The sequence below is a fragment of the Erinaceus europaeus genome, chromosome 2 (genome assembly GCF_950295315.1).
Source record: "Erinaceus europaeus chromosome 2, mEriEur2.1, whole genome shotgun sequence".
Classification (NCBI taxonomy): Eukaryota; Metazoa; Chordata; class Mammalia; order Eulipotyphla; family Erinaceidae; genus Erinaceus; species Erinaceus europaeus.
In genome coordinates, this window is record NC_080163.1 from 98,442,443 (window position 1) to 98,461,840 (window position 19,398).

At 35.3% G+C, this 19,398-nt stretch overlaps 1 protein-coding gene across 1 annotated transcript in view; it reads right to left on the reverse strand.

The window, feature by feature from the left end:
* Window positions 1–17,433, reverse strand: part of GLRA3 (glycine receptor alpha 3) — a 200,032-nt gene extending 182,599 nt beyond the window's left edge. The window contains exon 1 of the mRNA XM_060184514.1: window positions 16,925–17,433. Coding sequence (XP_060040497.1) covers window positions 16,925–16,995 — 71 coding nt within the window. The 5' untranslated portion in view covers window positions 16,996–17,433. The remainder of the gene's footprint in view (window positions 1–16,924) is intronic.
* Between the last annotated feature and the right edge of the window lie 1,965 nt (window positions 17,434–19,398).

A 19,398-nucleotide genomic window follows, 5' to 3' on the forward strand; every position in this document is an offset into this window, starting at 1 on the left:
TTTTAAAGGAACTGAAAGTGAGCCAATTTTAGAGTAGCAGTAAGAATGTTCCAGAAGGAGCAGTAATGCACACAGTACCATGCTCAAGCCTCTAGTTCATACCTATAGAGGAGAAGGTATGGATTCAATTTGGAGAAGCAGTGCTGCAAGTATCTCTTTTTCTCGCTTCCTCTTTATTTCTTTGTTCCCTCTCAATTTGTCTCTGTTTCCAGCAAAAGAAAGGGAGAACAATGAAAGAAACTAATAACAGGTACGCAGGAACAATGGATTTATTGTTCAGTCATTGATCCCCAGAAATAACCCTGGTGGCAATAACATAAAATAAAGTAACATAAAAGAAAAGAAAATATTTAAAAAATGCTCCGGAAAGAAAAATTGCTACTACAAACTAGTAGTTTGTATCATTCTAGGGTATATTAGAGGTCAGTGACATCACCTGAATTTTATATTTTTATGAATACAAATTCCAGGTGAAATTTTAAGTTCTAATAGAATTATGTAAGTAATTGAATAACATTGTTAACTAGTTCAATAGTGTCTCTCTGTGTGTGCATTTCCTCTCTTTTGAAATACCTATTAATAAATTAATAAATGATAAAAGAGAGATAAACTTTAAAAGAAACTAAGGAGATGCAAATGAGGAAGTCTTACAAACTTCTGAAAGATGAAAAGAGAGGAAATAATAGATAGTTGGAAGTGTGGGGAGAGTATTTTCAAAAATGGATAAAAACATGTGTTTTCAAAGTGAATGAGCCCATTGAGTTCAAAGCATGTTGAATTCATAAAGAAGTATGTCTAGACCTATGATTGTAAAGTTGCCAACCATTAAGAATTAAGAGAAGATCCAAAAATATTTTTGTAGGAAATGGAAAATACAAAAGGATGAGAACAAACTGGCATTAAACTTTAAAATGAGCACTTATGGATACAAGGAAGTAAGAAATGATCTTAAAAATGCTGGTTGAAAAATACTCCTACACTGTACTTTCGAACCAGACTTCCAGTCAGTCAAAGAAGCAAATGAAACCAATGAAAAAATTATAATGATAGTAAAGAACCTATGTTTGGAGTAAAAATGTTCTGTAGATACCAGTTATGGGGAAATGATAAATTGTACGTACATATCAACAACTGTACTATAAACCATTAGCCCACGACACCCAACAAAATTGTAAAAGAAAGAAGAAAAAAAATAAGAAAACCACAAATACAAGTGATTGAATACTAAATCTGCATACATGCTCTAATGACAAAAATCATTAAGAATAGACTGCAAGAAAATGAAGAAGTAAACCAAGAAAGTGAATCCTATAAATCATAGGATTAAGAAAGAAGAAAAAAATGGCAGCCAGGTGATGGCTCATTATGCCCACCTAGGAGGAATCAAGGACCTGGGTTCAATACACTAGCTTTCACGTATTGGGGTGGGGCAGTGGGCAGGAAAGGGAGCATTGGGGACTGGGAGTTCATGAGTGGTGGAGAAATGTCTCTACTCCTATGTCACTGTTCTCTCTGTATCTCTCTCTCTAATCTCCCTCTAACAAATCAAGGGAAAATAAAACTTACCAGGAATGTTAGGGGGAAAAAATAAGAATGAGGGAAAATGAATCTTTGGTGAAAAGATTCATATTAATATATGTGAAGACAAAGAAAACAATTAAAGATGAGGGAAAACAACATATCAAACAACAGTGATATAGGTATATCATTTAGATGTATGTAAATAATAATCACACACATACAAACATTAAAAATGGAAGGCTAGCTAAGTAATTGGGAGGAGGAACCTAGAGCTATGAACAGCATTAACTCTTTCTGTACCATTTGATTTTTGTGAATCTATATTCAAATTATATTTGGAAAAAATTAAAGTATAAGAACTATACAAATATCTGTTAGAAACAAGACAATAAAAATGAAAAGTTTTTAGGAAAGTCTAATTTATTTACTGCTCACAATTATCTTTTCCTTCATTAAATAATGTACAATTTACCTTATGTTGCTATGAAAACTCTAAATTCACCAATAAACAGGACAGGAAAAATGACCTCATGACCTTATATGTTAGCAGAGTATAATAAAATGAGAAAACATACATTAGTAAATTATATAATATTCTAAAGGGAAAATTGCAAATAGAGCAGATCAAAGGATTGTCTAGATTGATGTGTGGATGTTATTAACACTGCAAATGGATTAGTCAGAGTAAATGCCTACCAGACTAGCTTAGTGGGCAGGAGACAGACCACCAGGGACTCATGGCTGAGTGGAACACAGCACAATCCTAGCCAAGCTATCTAAACTAAACTAAACTAAGATCACAATCCTGTCCTTTTATATATATATTTGCCAAGAAGGGTGTAAACAGGATGTGATGTAGAGAGGGTGGAGCAAAAGTGACTGGTGCAAATCAGGGTGTACTACAAGAGGGGGTGGAGCAAAAAGACATCATGAACCAATGGGGATTAAACCAATGCCCTGCAGGCAGGCCAGTGCTTCCTTAACAGTGGTTATGTAAATAGAATACAGTATTAAGCAGGGGGGATTAAACCAATGAAACAGAAGGGGTTTTTAGAAGCAGAATTAGAAGCATACCAACAAATGACAATAAGAGGTGATATTTTATTAAGCTATTGAAGGAGGTGAGAGAGTTGGCCAACAGAATATTAATGGAAAGAATGTTTATTCAGGCAAAGAGAACAGTCAGAGCAAAGGCTGTGATTCAGGGTCATCCTTGATGCTTCCACAGAACAAACTAGAACTAAAACAGTCCGTCTGGGAGGGTTAGATAGTAAGCCATTAAATCAAAAATCTAATGGGAACACCAAGTCATAAAGAGGCTAAAAACCTTTACAAAGGAGTTTGGGTTTTAGTCTGAATGGCACAGAAGATTTTTTAAAAATATTCTTATACTTATTTATTTATTCCCTTTTGTTGCCCTTTCATTTTATTGTTGTAGTTTTTGTTGGATAGGACAGAGAGAAATGGAGAGAGGAAGGGAAGACAGAGAGGGAGAGAGAAAGATAGACACTTGCAGACCTGCATCACTGCTTGTGAAGCGGCTCCCCTTCAGGTGGGGAGCCGGAGGCTCAAACCGGGCTCCTTAGCGCCACATGTGCTTAACCCACTGCACTACTGCCCGACTCCTGGCACAGAAGATTTTACGGCACTGAGTAACTGCATGGTGTGGCTCAGATTTCATTACTATGTTCGATCTGTTAAATCTAAACTGAGGTATAGCTAACTGGTTGTCAAAGTCCTAGAGTAATACCAAGGTTTTAAATACCATATTTTTGCTAATAACACCTTACAAATTTGTGTCTTAGAAATTGAAAATAATCCTTCAAACTCCAGTGTCCCAGAACTAACTTCATACCTAACATCTTAGGTATGAAATAGGCATCTTCAACAGTACAATGTCCAAAACATTAGAGATTCCTGTCTCAAATCCACTCTGCTCAGTTTTTCCCTCTCCCATTAATATGAGTTATGTATGACCTAGCAAATTATAAATAAAACTAAATTCATAGGAATACTTTTGAATTGATTTTAATTAAATGACTATTATGATTTCATTCAAAATTATAGATATAGATGTTTGTGTTGTACATTGTTGCAGTGTTGTATAGATAAGTTTTGCAAAAAACACGAGTCACATTCCCCATAGCAATATTTCATGGGAAATAAGTTGTAAACATTATCTTTCCTTTGTTAAATCATTTAGCTGGCAGTTGATAGCATGGTATAAATACAGTCCATAATATTTCTCATAAATATTATTGTCCCTCTCCTCTTCCTTTTGGGAAGAGTCATTCCTTCTTTCTTGGGCCTCCTAAAAAGCTTTTTACCTTAGCCTGATTTTAGACCATGCCCTCTATTGAGTATCTTTTGAGTCCTCTTATTTTCATAGTCAGGAAACATACATACACACATATAAACACACAAAGTCACTGACATATTCGTACATTATACACATCCACATTCAGTAAACACATGTACTTCACAAATTCTAGATATTCTTTATTTTTATTATAATTATTTATTAGTGATATAATAATGATTTGCAAAATTACTTGACTACAGGGATACAATTCTACACTGTTCATACCACCAGAATTCTGTGTCCTCATTCCCTCCATTGGAAACTATAGTGGTTCTCCCAAGGTCACTATATGGGATGACTATTATTCCTATATGTATATATACATATTCATTTCCATTTTTTTCTATAGTCCTGCCTTTTCCTCCTTTCTAAATAACACCTATACTTAATATTACTTCTGAATATCTTACCTTTATTTTCCTCTTCTCTCTCTAGGTCCTGATGGAATTGGGTTTCAGAGCCCTCTAATCATTTGCCCTAACATTTCTCCCTGTCTCTGGGAGTATGGACCTGAATTCTTTTTGGGGTGCAGAAGGTTGGAAATCTGGCTTTTATAAATGCATCTCTGGCAGACATGGGCATTGGCAGGTCTCTTCATACTCTTAGACTGTTTCTATCCCCCCCCCAGTGGATATTCCTTATTTTCAATTAAAAATAACTAAGAGATTTGATCTGAGTTGGATTTAGGTTACTCTGCTTTTCCTTTTGTTATAGAAGGGTCCTGGACTCCATAAATTATTACTGTATCCATATCACGGAAAGCATGCATTATGTTTATTTATTTGCCACTGCTAGGGCTTGGAGCTTTCATGAAGAATCTGCCACACCTTGTAGTCACCCTTTATTTCCCTCTCTTTTGATAGAGACAGATAAATTAAAAGTGAATGGGAAATAGAAAGGAAGAGAAAGAAACACCTGTAGCATTGTTCTACCACTTGTGAAAGTTTCTTTCTGCAGGTGAGGGCTAAGGGTTAGGATCTGATTCTGCATATTCTTCTGGGTGCACCACTGTCTCAGTCCTTTGAATACACATTTTAGAAAATCAATTATTTTACTAAAACGTCATTGCCTCTATTTGTGCATCTGGGCACTGATTTATTCATATCATGGTCAATATTACCATTTGTACGACTGCAAATGTTTATGTTAATGCAATCTGTCAATACAAGTTGACAATCATTCAAGACAGAATGGATTTTTTTCTTTTTTTAAAAAAAAATTATCTGGGGCCAGGTCGTGGTGCACCTGGTTGAGTGCACATGTTATAGTGCACAAGGACCTTGGTTTGAACTCCTTGGTCCCCACCTGAAGGGGGGAAAGCTTCACAAGTGGTGAAGCAGTGCTACAGGTGTCTCTGTCTCCTTCTCTCTCTGTCTCTCCCTTCCTGTCAACTTCTGGCTATCTCTATCAAATAAATAAAGATTAAAAAATTATCTTTATTTATTGGATAGATACAGTCAGAAATCAAGAGGGAAGAGAGAGAGGTAGGGAGAGAGAGAGACATCTGCAGCCCCACTCACTACTCAAAAAATTTCCTTCTGCAGGTGGGGACCTGGGATTTGAACTTGGGTCCTTGTATATTGTAAAATGTGCACTCAACCAGGTATGCCGCCACTCAGGCCCCCAGAATGTATTCTTCCTATAGTGCAAGAAACTCTGGGTTTCCCTTACATTCCTTTATGGAGAGAAAGAACACATGATAAAGAAGGTAACCAAACAAGCAGAAAAGAATCTGTAAGTGGTAAAGAAATGTAGTGTGTTACTCAGTTTCCCTGTAATGAAAATCAGTCTACATCGCAAAGGTCTGCTTTTATTGTTATAGTTCATTTGCTTACTTTTGTTTATTAATTTATTTGGATCAGAGCACTGATCACTGGATATTCAGGGAACAAGGATTCTACCTGGAACCTCTGCATAATCTCCCTGACACTACATCAAGCTTCTTATTGAGCTGCTTTCTGGAAGGAAGAAGAGAGGCAGGGAGAGACTGAGAGGAGGGAGAGAAAAAGAGAAGGTTATCAAAATACAATCACTGATGTTATCATCATAGGGAGAACAGTCTCTCAGCAGAAGTCACTCTCGTCATTCTCTCTCTTATGGCTGCACAGTTTTCTCCACCTTTTCTGCCTTCCTTCTGTCTATATGTCCAAACTATCTGGAGCAAAACATATTCCGTTTCCTGGGAAACAAAGGAATTTTAAAAGCTTCTAGATTATAGCAGTTATTACCTGTTTTCCTTTAGTCGAGCATTGCCAAATCCCTGGAGAGACAATGCTTTATAAGAAAAAGCTGAAGAGGCATTTGAAATATGAAAAGGAAAAAGTTTCAGTGGTATGAATGTAAAATGTATGACTATATTGCCAAACCTAATGCTCACATATGAAATGATGTGAAGAAGTTCAGAGGAGGCAGCATAATGTTTGTATAAAAGGCTTTCATGTCTGAGGCTCTGAGGTCCCAGGTTTAACTCCAGTATCACCACCGTATGCCAGAGTTGAGCTGTGCTCTAGTAAAGAAGAAAAAGAAGAGGAGGAGGTAGAGGAGGAGGAAGAGGAAGAGGAGGCAGAAAAGGTAAAACAAAATGAAGAGTAAAATGTTTAAAAGTAAGCCTAATTCTTATATTTTTCAGTGGAATGTTAACAAAAACCTTAATTCAAATTAAATGAGTAACATTTCACATTTTAAAGAGTATGTGACCATTTTTCCCCAGTTTCATAGAGACTAAATTACAGTACTCAGTTTTTAAAAGCAGTTGATTTGAATGCCTTATTTTAAATCTAATTTAACATGCTATCTAGTCTCAGGTGGGGGGAAAGACTCAGTATTCTTCTTCTGGCTAAAAGGGTGTCTTTAGAAGCTGGAAAGATGGCTGATGCTGAGGAATTATTCTGATGCAGTCTCCGCCCCCAGGTTTTACCATGCCCGGAGAAATCCTTGTGCCCCCTTCAACCAATCCTGGCCCTACACATCACCCCTGGTTGTCGCCCAATAAAAGCCCCCTCACCCCTCGCTCTCTCTGGGCCCTCAGCTCCCCCTCTCTCTCAGTTCCTTCGGCTCTCTCTCAGATCTCTCTCCCTTCTCTCACCGGCTGGTCAGGTAGTGGGGACGGCCATTGTTGGCTGATTCCACGTGGCCTGAGCCACCCCCCCCATCCTATAATAAAGATTTGTGTACCCCACTTGTTCTGGAATTCCTCTCTCTTCTCGGCAGTGCAGCCTGACACCGGACCACAACAACAACAGATGGCTCCATAGTAGAGCACACACCTTCATACCTTTAGCATGAAGCCCTGGTTTAATCCCCTACACCACCTTGAAACATCAATAACAAAAGCAGGAGGAACACCATGGATGGTGAAGTACTCTTTATTTGCCTTATAAAAGATCCTTAAGTTTTCCTTTGTGTCTGCATCTAACAATTTCCCAGGTGATGATGATTCTTCCGGTGACAGGGCTCTTTCCTCTCTGCAATGGCTTGAGGTGTGGTGGTTTATCTAGAGCTCAGTCTTCAGTGTGGGTAGGGGCTGGGGTTAGAGAACCAAAAGATTTGTTGATTCTGTGATTACTCAAAAGCAACTGTGTGCTCAAGTATAAAATATGTAAGAAAGCTCTGCCCTCCACTTCCAAGGTGCAGTTTTCCATTAACTGAGTATCTCAAGTACATTCAAGACAGGTATCTGTAACCTAAAATACTTTTCCACGTAACTGTTCCTCTTCTTTTTCTTTATGTTTTTTTTTATCATAACACTATTATTTTCCATCACCAAAGGTGCAATATAAGGATTAATGAAGGCTATTCTTTTCCTTCAAATCTATTTAATAAACAATCTTTGGGGGCAGGCAGTGGTGCACTGGGTTAAGCGCACATAGTAGTAAGAGCAAAGACCCGTGCAAGGATCCAGGTTTGAGCCCCCGCTTTCTACCTTAGGCTGGGATGGGGTGCTTCACAAGAGGTGAAGCAGGTCTGCAGGTGTCTTTCTCTCCCCCTCTGTATCCTCCCCTCCACCCACCTCAATTTCTCTCTATCCTATCCAATAAAACAGAAAAAAAAAAGACCTCCAGGAGCACTGGATTTATATATAGTATTAGGCACTGAGCCCTGGCAGTAACCCTGGAGGGGGGGGTGGGGGGGGAGTCTCACTGTTCTACATTATTTCTTACATATCTTTCCATAAGGGTCAAGAGAAATTTTCCTTTATTCATTCATGGGTTTTCTTGGGTTGGTTAAGCTACCAAACGGTGATCAGTTTAATATATAATATATATATTTTATATATTTTAATATAGTTTAGTTTTAATATAGTTTTATATATATATATATATATATATATATAGTTACCACATATGCTCTCCACAAAATCGTCATCTAGACTCTATATTGTTTCTTTAGTTTTATTTCTGAAATACAATCTGATTATGCACCTTTTCTTAGGGACAATGTTTCCTTTTTCTTCAGTTAAAGTTGGGGACCTCCCTAAAAGGATACTTTCAAGTTAAGCATTACACTTTTATTTACAACTGAATATTCAGAACTTGGCTGCATGGATACACAGAGACGCCAAGGAAAGTGAGAAATCAGAATTAACACAACAATAAAAAATAAAGGAAGGAAGGAAAGAAGGAAGGAAGGAAGGAAGGAAGGAAGGAAGGAAGGAAGGAAGGAAGGGAGGGAGGGAGGGAGGGAGGAAAAAAGAAGAAAGGCTCGGCTGGCTATTCATCTTTTTTTTTTCCCTGTCACTCAATAGCTATCATAACCACCACTGTAATAGACTAGAATGAAAAAAAAATAGTAGAATATAGGCTAATGAAGGTAAGTGAAGTGAGAAATCATTGCTGTAATGCTGAGTGTATGTTTTCTGTTAACGTATGTAGACATCTCTGAATGTGGTAATTAAACAAATTGTCTTTTGTAGATGGATACAGCTCTACACATTACATTTTAAAAGGAGCTTGTAAGAGACCATGACCTAGTTAACAGAAAAACTATGCAGCCTATGAAAAATTGGCACTTAGTTCTTCCATTATTGCTTCTCCAAACACTCCTTTGTTTCTATAGATAGTACTCTTATCTTTATTTGCTACTGTATTCTTGATCCTGAATATGTATTTGCTCTAGGAGTTTGAATATTTTCATATCTATTTTAAACTCATGTACTTTTTAGGTAAAATTAAAAAAAGAAGAAGTTTACGTTATCCACATTGACCTTTTGAAGTAGAGCAGAATTTTGGGTTCATGTGCTGTTATTAAGGAGAAAATATTTAGCTTCACATGAAAATGAATTTTCTTCAATATATATATAGTCTCAGAAAGAAGTGGCTGAGGCCTGCTGCAGAGTTGCTGTCTTGATGATTCAATCGTTATTTAAGATTCACACAAAGAGATACCCTAAATTTCAGGACTTTAAAAGAAAGCAAAAGGATTTTATGATCTTTCATGATATTTTAAGATTTTTACAAAGGAGCAACATAAAATAGTGGGAGATTTCTAGTAGTTTGATCCATATAGTTCTTTGCTCTCTCTATTCTTCTCAATAAATAAAAGAGGTAAATAAAGAGCACAGAAAGTCCACTTATTCTTACTAGCACTGGGATATATTGTACAAAGATTTACCACTTAGTGTTTTAATATACTAAAAGTAAGTCTCATAAAAAGGAATGATGTAAGAATTAGTGAGATATATACTATACAGTGTGAGGTAGGATATTTTAATATTATTAATAAAAAGAAATTGGTAACCTTGCTGATATCTACTGTGATGACCTTTTTTCCCTGTCCCCCAAGATACTGAACCACTGGTTGAAGGATTCATTGAGTAAAATCTGTATTAATCTGAATTTCTTTGGCACATCATTATTCACAATTTTGCTGGCTATTTTAGGTTATGTGATATTTATGTAAAAAGTTCTATCAATCAAAAATTATTAAGTTGGAAAAATTAATAAAGAATCAATATTATATTACCTATATAATTATTTCCTTTGTTAGCACAGCATACTAAGAATATCCATAAATTTCTTTTTTCTTTTTTTTTATATTTACTCTACTGATAAATCAGTTTCAGATCTCAGATGTCTGATGCAGAATGGGATGTAAATGTATTCAGTAATAAATCTGTATTCATATCAATAGGATAACTGACCATAACTTCTCAGAATATTTTCTTCCTCCGTAATCAAGTGATGGTGATTGATGCATTTTATAGAGAAGCTGATTACTAGCTGGATGTTTTCTAACCATAGGACCTTGCCCTCAACATGAATCAACAACAGCAGAGAATGTTCCATCCTCTGAAGGGAGGATGGACAACATTTACTTTATCTTCCACCTGAGGAAGATAGGTCCTGAAATTGGGGCAGCTTGGAATAGTACTACTCATGACCACAGAATATGAGCTCAGATCTACAGAGATGCAGAGGTCACATAGGCTTCTAAGCTGAATATGGGCCCCAGATCACATCAAATTAATGGGGTTAAGAGTCAGCAATATTAATACACCTTTCCTATATTTGGGAGCTACTCTCTTTACTGATCCAGCCATGACATCACCTCCCCAGATCATAAATTGGATCCATCTGCATATCAGATGTCAGGCTCAGGAAAAGGAAAAGAAAAAAAAAAACTACTCATGGGCCCTTTGTAATATAACTAAAATATCCTTACTATCTACAAAATAGAGACCCCCAAATCTTCATCTGCAATATTCTATCCTTTAGGTTCACGATTAGTCAACAATTTGTTTGGTTTTATATGTTAACTCTTCTTTCAGCCACCAGGTTCTAGATGCTAACATGATGCCAACCAGACTTCCCTGGGTAGTGTTTCCTTTTTATAAATAAAAATTAAAAAGAAAGAACATAAAAGGATAAAAAAGAAAGTGGTTTCTGTAGATGGTTCAGCCTTTGACTTATACTGGCTCACCCCCTCAAGTAACACTACAGCCATAATAGTATCCTAGCAGAAAAAGACAAACAGCCTAGACATTTACCTACAGATGAATTCTTTCCAGTAATCACTGTTCAGTAGATATCACGATGACAATATAGTGGGAGAACCAAGGAAGGCTCACTTTATATACTTTAAGATGTAAACAAAAATTAAATTTAAACATTTTCTAAAATAATTGCCTAGAAATTTTCTAATAAGTGAATAAATCAGTCAGCTGTGATTGTGGATTAGTTTATGAGACTAGTTGAAATTAGGGTATTGGGAAACTCAATAAAAATTGGTAGGATGCATACATTTTATTATTATATCAGGTACTTGGTTTTAATAGTTTAAATTTATGATAAATACATGACTTAGCCACTTGTTTATGATTCGTCAGACCTCCACAGTTTAACTCAAGGCCTTCTGTTTCTCTATACCCTGTTCTGAATATTCAAGCTCAATGTAATGCTTATCTTTTCCTCTTTTTACACAATATGCTCAATTCTACAACATTTTGACTATTAAATATACAATTAAAGTATTATATCTGTAATTCTAGATGATGGCAAGGTAGTAGTAAGCTGTATGACCAGTGTCTCAAACTTAAAATGTCCCAAAGTTTAATGTCCTTTTTTCTGCCAATGATCCACAGCCTTTAACCGGTTTTCTTTCTTTCAAACTATTTGTCACACACACACACACACACACACACACACACACACACACACACACACACACACACTCACAAATAAATTATGGTCTCTGAATTTTAAAATGAGATCATTGTTTCTGTCTCATAGTTTTGTCATTATTTATATAGTTTTGATTATTACTATTCATTATGCTTATCATTTATTAATGAAGATCTTATAGTTAGTGATTTTTTATGCGAGGACCCAGTTTTATTTATTTATTTATTTTTAAAGTTTATATTTATAAAAAGGAAACACTGACAAAACCATAGGATAAGAGGGTCACAATTCCAAACAATTTCCACCACCAGAACTCCTTATCCCATCCCCTCCCTGATAGCTTTCCTATTCTTTAACCCTCTGGGAGGATGGACTCAGGGTCATTATGGGGTGCAGAAGGTGGAAGGTCTGGCTCATTTAATTGCTTCCCTGCTGAATATGGGAGTTGACAGGTTGATCCATACTCCCAGCTTGTCTCTCTCTCTTTTGCTAGTGGGGCGGGTCTCTGGGGATGTGGGGCTCCAGGACACACTGGATTATGTTGTTCTTTCATGTTTTATGTATATATAAAAATATCCAGTGTGCGATAGCACAGTGGGTTAAGCGCAAGTGGTACAAAGCATAAGGACCTGCATAAGGATCTCGGTTCGAGCCCCCGGCTCAGCACCTGCAGGGAAGTCCCTTCACAGGCAGTGAAACAGGCCTGCAGGTGTCTTTCTTTCCCCTTCTCTGTCTTCCCCTCCTCTCTCAATTTCTCTCTGTCCTATCCAACAATAATGACATTATAACAACAACAATAGTAACTACAACATTAACACAACATGGCAAACAAAAGAGAATGAATAAATAAATATTAGAAAAAATTGTATACATTAACGTGTACTTTTTAAATGTAATATCTTACATAAGAAAATAGAGATGGGTAAAATTCTCTTTTCCCATCTTCCAAAAACAAAAAAAAAAAGAAAGCCTATGCCAGAATGTTTTTCGTAGGCTTTTAAATAAATCAAGGAAACATGTAATTTGTGATTATCATGAAGTCTGAAATTCACATGTTCAGTTTTTGATACAATGTGCTATAATTTTTAAAGTAACAAATCTGTGTTGGTATTAAGTTTTAAAAGTAGAAAATAAAAGTCTATGCTAAAAAATAAACAATTGATAAAATATTTTTTGCAGTTTTCCTGTTTTTTGGAATTTGTTCTGAGATTGCTTCATACTCATGACTTATCTACATTTCAAAGAAAGTTGAACACTGGTGTTTTGTTCCATTAATACGAGAACTAGAACCCAAAAGTCATAGTAATGTTTCCTACAACTGCAATATCAGAGGGGTGGAGAATTTTCACAAACTTTATTGCTTGCTAATGCAGATTGTTTGTGTCAGTTTATATAATTTTCTCAATTGTGTTTATTGAAGGAATTATCCTCTTTAAAAAATTTCTTCTAGATTACATTTATGTAGTTAGGGAAGTTTCACAGAGCACAGGACTTGCAAGTGTGAGGTTCTCAGTTTGATCCTCAGAACCACATATAGTACAATGGTCCTTTGGTTCTAGTTTTCTCTTTTATTTTCCCTCTTATGGATAAATAAATTATAAAATTACATTTATTGTACCTGAAACATAATGATATTATTTTAAATTTGACACAGTATTTGTGCCTCAATAAAATTCATTTGCTTAAATTTAGAAATTATGTCAGGATAATAGAACTAAAATGTTATACTAATTATTTAATTACAAATATTAGTGGTTCCTGATTGATATAGCTATGAATTAAAATAACTGGTTCTTTATTTTTAAATAATAATATTTTCACTCATCAAATTTTCTAACAAAGTAGAGAAAAGGACAATTTTGCATTACTGATTGAAGTGTAAATAGGTAAAACTACTTTTGTAAACAGCAATGTCTAATAAATCTAAACTTTTTGTGTAATGTAATACAGCAATTATTCACTAGAGAAAATTTTGACCCTGAGGGTGAGGGGGTATAGGGAAGAAAATTTTGAATCTAACTCATACAGTCACCTAAATGTGCAAGTTCACAGAGATTCAAGAATATTCATAGTACATGAATATGCAAATATTTCTTAGTAGGGTGATAAATAACTTATAATACCTTTTATAATTAACAGAATACCACACAACAATGAGAATACATAATCTACATACAGCCATAAATATACAGAGAGAGAGAGGAAAGGAAGGGGGCCCATTGTTCATAAAATTAAAGGAGAACTTGAGTGGACATTTTTATTATCTTTACTTATTTATTGGATAGAGACATCCAGAAATTGAGAAGGAAGGGAGGACAGAGAGGGAGAGAGATAGACACCTGAAGCACTGCTTTACTACTTGCAAAACTTTCCTCCTGCAGGTGGGGACTGGGGGGCTCAAACCTGGGTTGCTGTGCATTGCAACATGTGCTCAACCTGGTGCAGCACCACCCTGCCCCAATGAATATATTTAAAAAATTCAAAAGGAGTGAGATTATTTTATTGTTGTTTAAGACATGATACTTATTATCTCCAAACACAATAATAACTGGAAAAATGTAGTCAAGAAAGTGAGAGGGTGGGCAGGGTAAATAGGGCTGTGACATGGATAATACCACTTCTTGATTCAAGACTTTTTGTTTGTGTGGTTGTTTGTTTGTTTTTACCTCCAGGGTTATTGGTGTGGCTCAGTTCCTGCACTACAAATCCACTGCTTCTTGGAGGCCATTTTTCCAACTTTGCTGCCCTTGTTATTGTTGTTATTGTTATTGTTGATGGGTAGGACAGAGAAAAATCAAGAGAGGAGGGAAAGACTGAGGGAGAGAGAAAGACACCTGAAGACCTTTTTCACTGCCTACCTGTGAAGTGACAACCCTGCAGGTGGGGAGCTGGGGACTCCAACCCAATTCTTATGCTTTGTGCTAAGTGAGCTGAACCCACTGGGCTATCACCCAACCCCCAAGACCTCTCTCTCTCTCTCTCTTTCTTTGTCTCTCTCTCTCTCTCTTTCTCTCTCAGATTAGCTTTAAAAAAGTTATTATCTTTATTTATTGGATAAACACAGCCAGAAATCGAGAATGTAGGGGGAGATAGAGAAGGAGAAACAGAAAGACACCTGCATCGCAGCTTTACCACTCACAAAGCACCCCCTGCAGGTGGAGACTCGAACCCGGGTCCTTGCTTGTTGTAATGTGTGCGCTCAACCAGGTACACCACCACCTCGCCCACTCATAACCTCTTTGCTATGTGCACTTAACCAGGTGCGCCACCACCTAGCACCCTCATGGCCTCTTTAAATTGGCATATTACCTTTGGGAAAATTTATATAGACACTTATTTTTGTGATATATATTGAGGTATATATGCTATATTGTAATAAACATTTAAAAGTGTTAAAAGGTGTATGGAAATGTTTGTACTAGCTATTTAACTATAGATATTGTTGGGTCTTGATTTATATACCTATGGAACTATCAATACTTATAATTAAATTTCCTTTGTGCTCAATACAAAAGAATAGTTCCCACAAGAACTTTTTCCTTCGAAAAGTATTTCCAATAAAGGAAGTTACACTTACTAAGCTGTAGAATATTCTCTTCCAAGTATCATCACTAAAAATAAGTAGATAGATAAATAAGTGTTATAGATACGCCAATATATAAATATCATTTGTGATTAAAGTCTATTATGTTCTGAGCTGTTCTTATCTACAACTTATATAGGATACAGAAAAATTTTAGTACATTTATGAAAGATGAAAGAATAACCTGATAAAGAATAAATGTATAACACAGACTTCTGAGTAGATGTATCATTTTTGAAGGATTTGATTTTTTATATTATTCACAAGAAGTGCTTTTAACAAAAAATATTTTGAAATAATGAAGATAAATTCATATAATTAAGATCAACAACTTGAAAAACAAATTATGAATTTCAATAGTTTGGTTAAAAAAACAGGATTTAGTTATGAAAATGATGCCTAAGAATATATTGCAACAAATAGTTTGATGAGTTGCCATTATATAAATTTAACTTCACCTATCAAAGAATCTTAGATACAGACACTGAACTTCTCAAATGTAAGTACATATTAATTAAGCTACTTTGATTTGTCAGTATATAAGTATATTGCTATTTAAGATACTAAGAAGTTATAGGGTAAATGATAATATTAAATAAATCATCTCACTATTAATTTTTCATATCTGCCAATTACAGCTGTACATTGTTTTGATCATTGCAAATACACTTTGTGACTATAAAGATATAAATATTTACTAAGTTGTATTAAAATACTTCATTGAAAATATTCTAGCTTACAAATGATAGTTTCTATTAATATAGTAATAAAAATAATATAACTATTTTAAGGCATATTTTATGAAATGTGTTACATTTTTCTAAGATGCACAAGAATGAAAATATATATATATCAACACATGAAAAATATTTACACATCTTAAATATCAAATTAGATTAAATTTAGCTACTCATTCTATTTAACTTCAATCATATTGAAATAGTTGTGAACCATAAGAAAGGAAATCTCAAGGTAATAATAATAATAACATAAAAATATGTACCTTAAAAAGTCTGTGTAAGTAATAGCTTCCTTACATAGATTTAGGGTTAAATTTTCTGGTTGTCTGACTAGTTTCTCTTCTACACTTTGAATGACTTTTAAAATTAAAGTCCACCAAATAAGACTGACTTTGATAAAGAAAAGAAATTATCATCTAATTTTTATTGTCCAATGGGATTTTAATACTATTACTTTCTCTAAACATGTTATTATTGACATAGAACACAGCTACTGATTTATGTATGATTTTAACTCTGTGTATTATCTTAACTGAGATTATTATAAAATAGTACTTACATGGCCTTTGCTTGTCTTTTTCTCACCTCAGTTAACTTGCTTTTTGACATATCAATAATAGTCATATTTTTCTGATCATTAAAAGCTTCTATTTTAGCATTCTTGCTTTTTAAAAGTAATGCCCCATTTCTAATTATTAAGTACTTTCAACTTTCAAAATAAAAGTGATATCCAAAATTTATAATTTGTGTTGAAAATTTATAATTTTGTACTGAAAAAGGAAATTCTGACAACACTTTGAGAAAAAAAAAATTAGATTTTACTATTGTGTGTGTGTGTGTGTGTGTGTGTGTGTAGCATTAACAGATGTAAGTAATATGCCACTTAGCTAAAATTCACAAATTAGTAAAAATAAAGTCACAAGCTTTGAGTGTTCTCATTGGATACAGTCCTGGTTTGTTTTAGGTAGGAAACTATGATTTAAAGACTAATTTAAACAAGTCAATTTAGAAACGTATTCTTGCTGTTTCAATAACAAGTGGTTGCAATCTTGCACAGATTATAAAGAGTTCTCCAATTGCCAAATACATGCGGACTCACCTGAGTAACAGAGCTGCTTCCCAGAAGTAAAATCCCGAAACTAGAGTCCGAATGTGTCTCACGTGGGCCATGATATGAAGAATTATTCACAGTCCTGAAATTAGTCCTATCCAACGCAAGAGGAATGAGAAAGCCAGTACAGAAAAGTGCTATCCAACTCCGTGTTTTGTTGGTGGAAACAAGCTCCTGTAAGGCTTCAGCACCCTAGACAGTTCCACGCAGTCCGCGGAAGCCTAGTTTTTCAAACCCCTAGAATTCCCGTTCCACCACTTGTTCTGATCATTGAGCAGGAGGGAGATTCATAGGATTAGAAATGTGTGCGAGCTGAAACAGTGCGGATGGACTAAGGGGTGAGATGAAATGCCTGAAGTGCCTATGTTCAGAGCAACAGTTCTCTAGAGCTCTAGCGGCAAAGACAGAAATCGTGTCCTTTCCTGTCTCAGACCTCACGGCATGAGAAATAGTAGTGACAACCGGAATAGGATGCTTCTTCACCTGCTCCAAGTGCCGCCCGCCCGCCTGCCTGCAACCCACTCTCCACCTTTGGGTAAAAACCCGGACCACTGCAGCTGCAAAGGGAAGTGGGGGCGGTGCCAGACAACACTGTCTTGCCCGCCAATCACGACCTCACAACGGGACAGAGTGACAGGCCGCTCACGATGGTAGGTGGTGCTTAGTATTTTATCCTTAAGAAGAAGGGAAAAAAATGTGTGACTGGTGCGGAGACTAAATTGCTACTGGAGGGAACTAGGAGAAGGAAGCCTCAGAATTGAGAGTGCTAAGAATTGAGAGTCGACTTTTTAATGTTTATTATGACTAGGTGGCAGAATCTCACTGGAACAAAACTGGAGGGTGAGGGTGAGGGTGAGGGTGTGGATGTATGGTGGCGACACCCCCCCCCCCCCAAGTGTTCCCTACCCTTCCTGAGAAAAGGTTCAATTTAGTAAAGTATTTTGGGATATGGCCCAGTCTCCTAGAATTATACACCAAAATGCAATAGTTAAAGTCAACAGTAAACCCATACCCTTGGGCAGGTTTAGGAAAAGCAGAGCACAGGGTGCATGTACCCCAGCGAATAAGAAACTGAGCTGTTTCTAGAATCCTTTCACAACCCAGACCAGTTTCTGACTGTGTGTTGTAGTGCAAGTTGAATTTCTGTAAGTAGTGATTCCAAAAGATGAGGGTGGGGAATTTCTAGTACTGTGATTTAAAAAAAAAAAAAAAAAACTTTTCTGTTTAACCTTTTACTAATAAGTTTATGTGTATTCAGTGAAAATTATTTCTAATTTTTTTCATATGTTATTACTATGCCTTCCTTTTTCACATTTTAGTTCTCTTATTTAAATCACAAAATTTCTTAAGGAATAGCATCAGTTATGTCTGTGAGTAGTTGCATCCTGAGCAGATTCATACAATTTTAATTGGTTCAGTTTGCCAATTAATCTTTTGAAAGCTCACCAAGTATAGATGCTTTATACCTGGTTATACTCTGATAGCAATAGCAGTATTGTTTCAAAAACAATTTTTGTTTTAAAAAGCACATAGAATCAAGAAACAAGCCTTACCATATTTCAAGAAGATCTGACTTTCTGTATTATTCCACCACTAACGAATTGGAAATATATAAAATTGGTCAACTTTTTAAAAAATATCTATACTGAATTTATCTTTTAAAAATATATTTATTGTGAGAATTGAGGAAAACAAACTCTGAAACCAATTCTCTGACCTAAAGAAGACAACCAATTTATGTTTCTTTAAGTGAGAAAAATATACATAAGATATTAAAGTTTTATAATTAGATTAATCTGGATAATTATGCATTAAAGTTTCCAAGATAATATCACTTTAACAGTGTCACGTAATTAACATTGAAGCCTATGAATATTGTCTATAACAAATAAAACATGTCTGATCAATTAGATTCTTGGATATAAATGTCTTGTGAAAATATGGAGAGAATTCCCACATTACTTATTTTTCATAGAGCCAGGGTTATTCAGTTCACATTATTTATGATAAACAATATTCTTTGTTTATTATTTTATTTTTCTCCATTAGAGTAGGAGATAGTGGTAACAACTTAGTGAGTATTAGAGTGAGGTTTACTAAATTTTAGTAATTTAGAAAATATTCAAGATGACTTACAATCCCTTATTTATTTTATTACATTGTGATGCTTGATTTTTTGGGACTTCTTGTCAAGGGCTTTTTAAAAATAAAATATTTAAGTTCATAGTTAATCCTGTGCTACCCTATGCCTCTACACAGTTGTGGTAGTTGTTACTATAAATTTTACTTATTTGGGACCAGGCGGTAGTGCACTGGGTTAAGCACACATAGTGAGTATAAATTTTACTTATTTGAGGATAGTAGCACTGATTTGATGGGTATGTGAATAAGTATAGTTTTGTACAAATGATTCTCCTATGCTTGCTATTCAATTATCAATAGCTCAGTGATATAAAATTAAG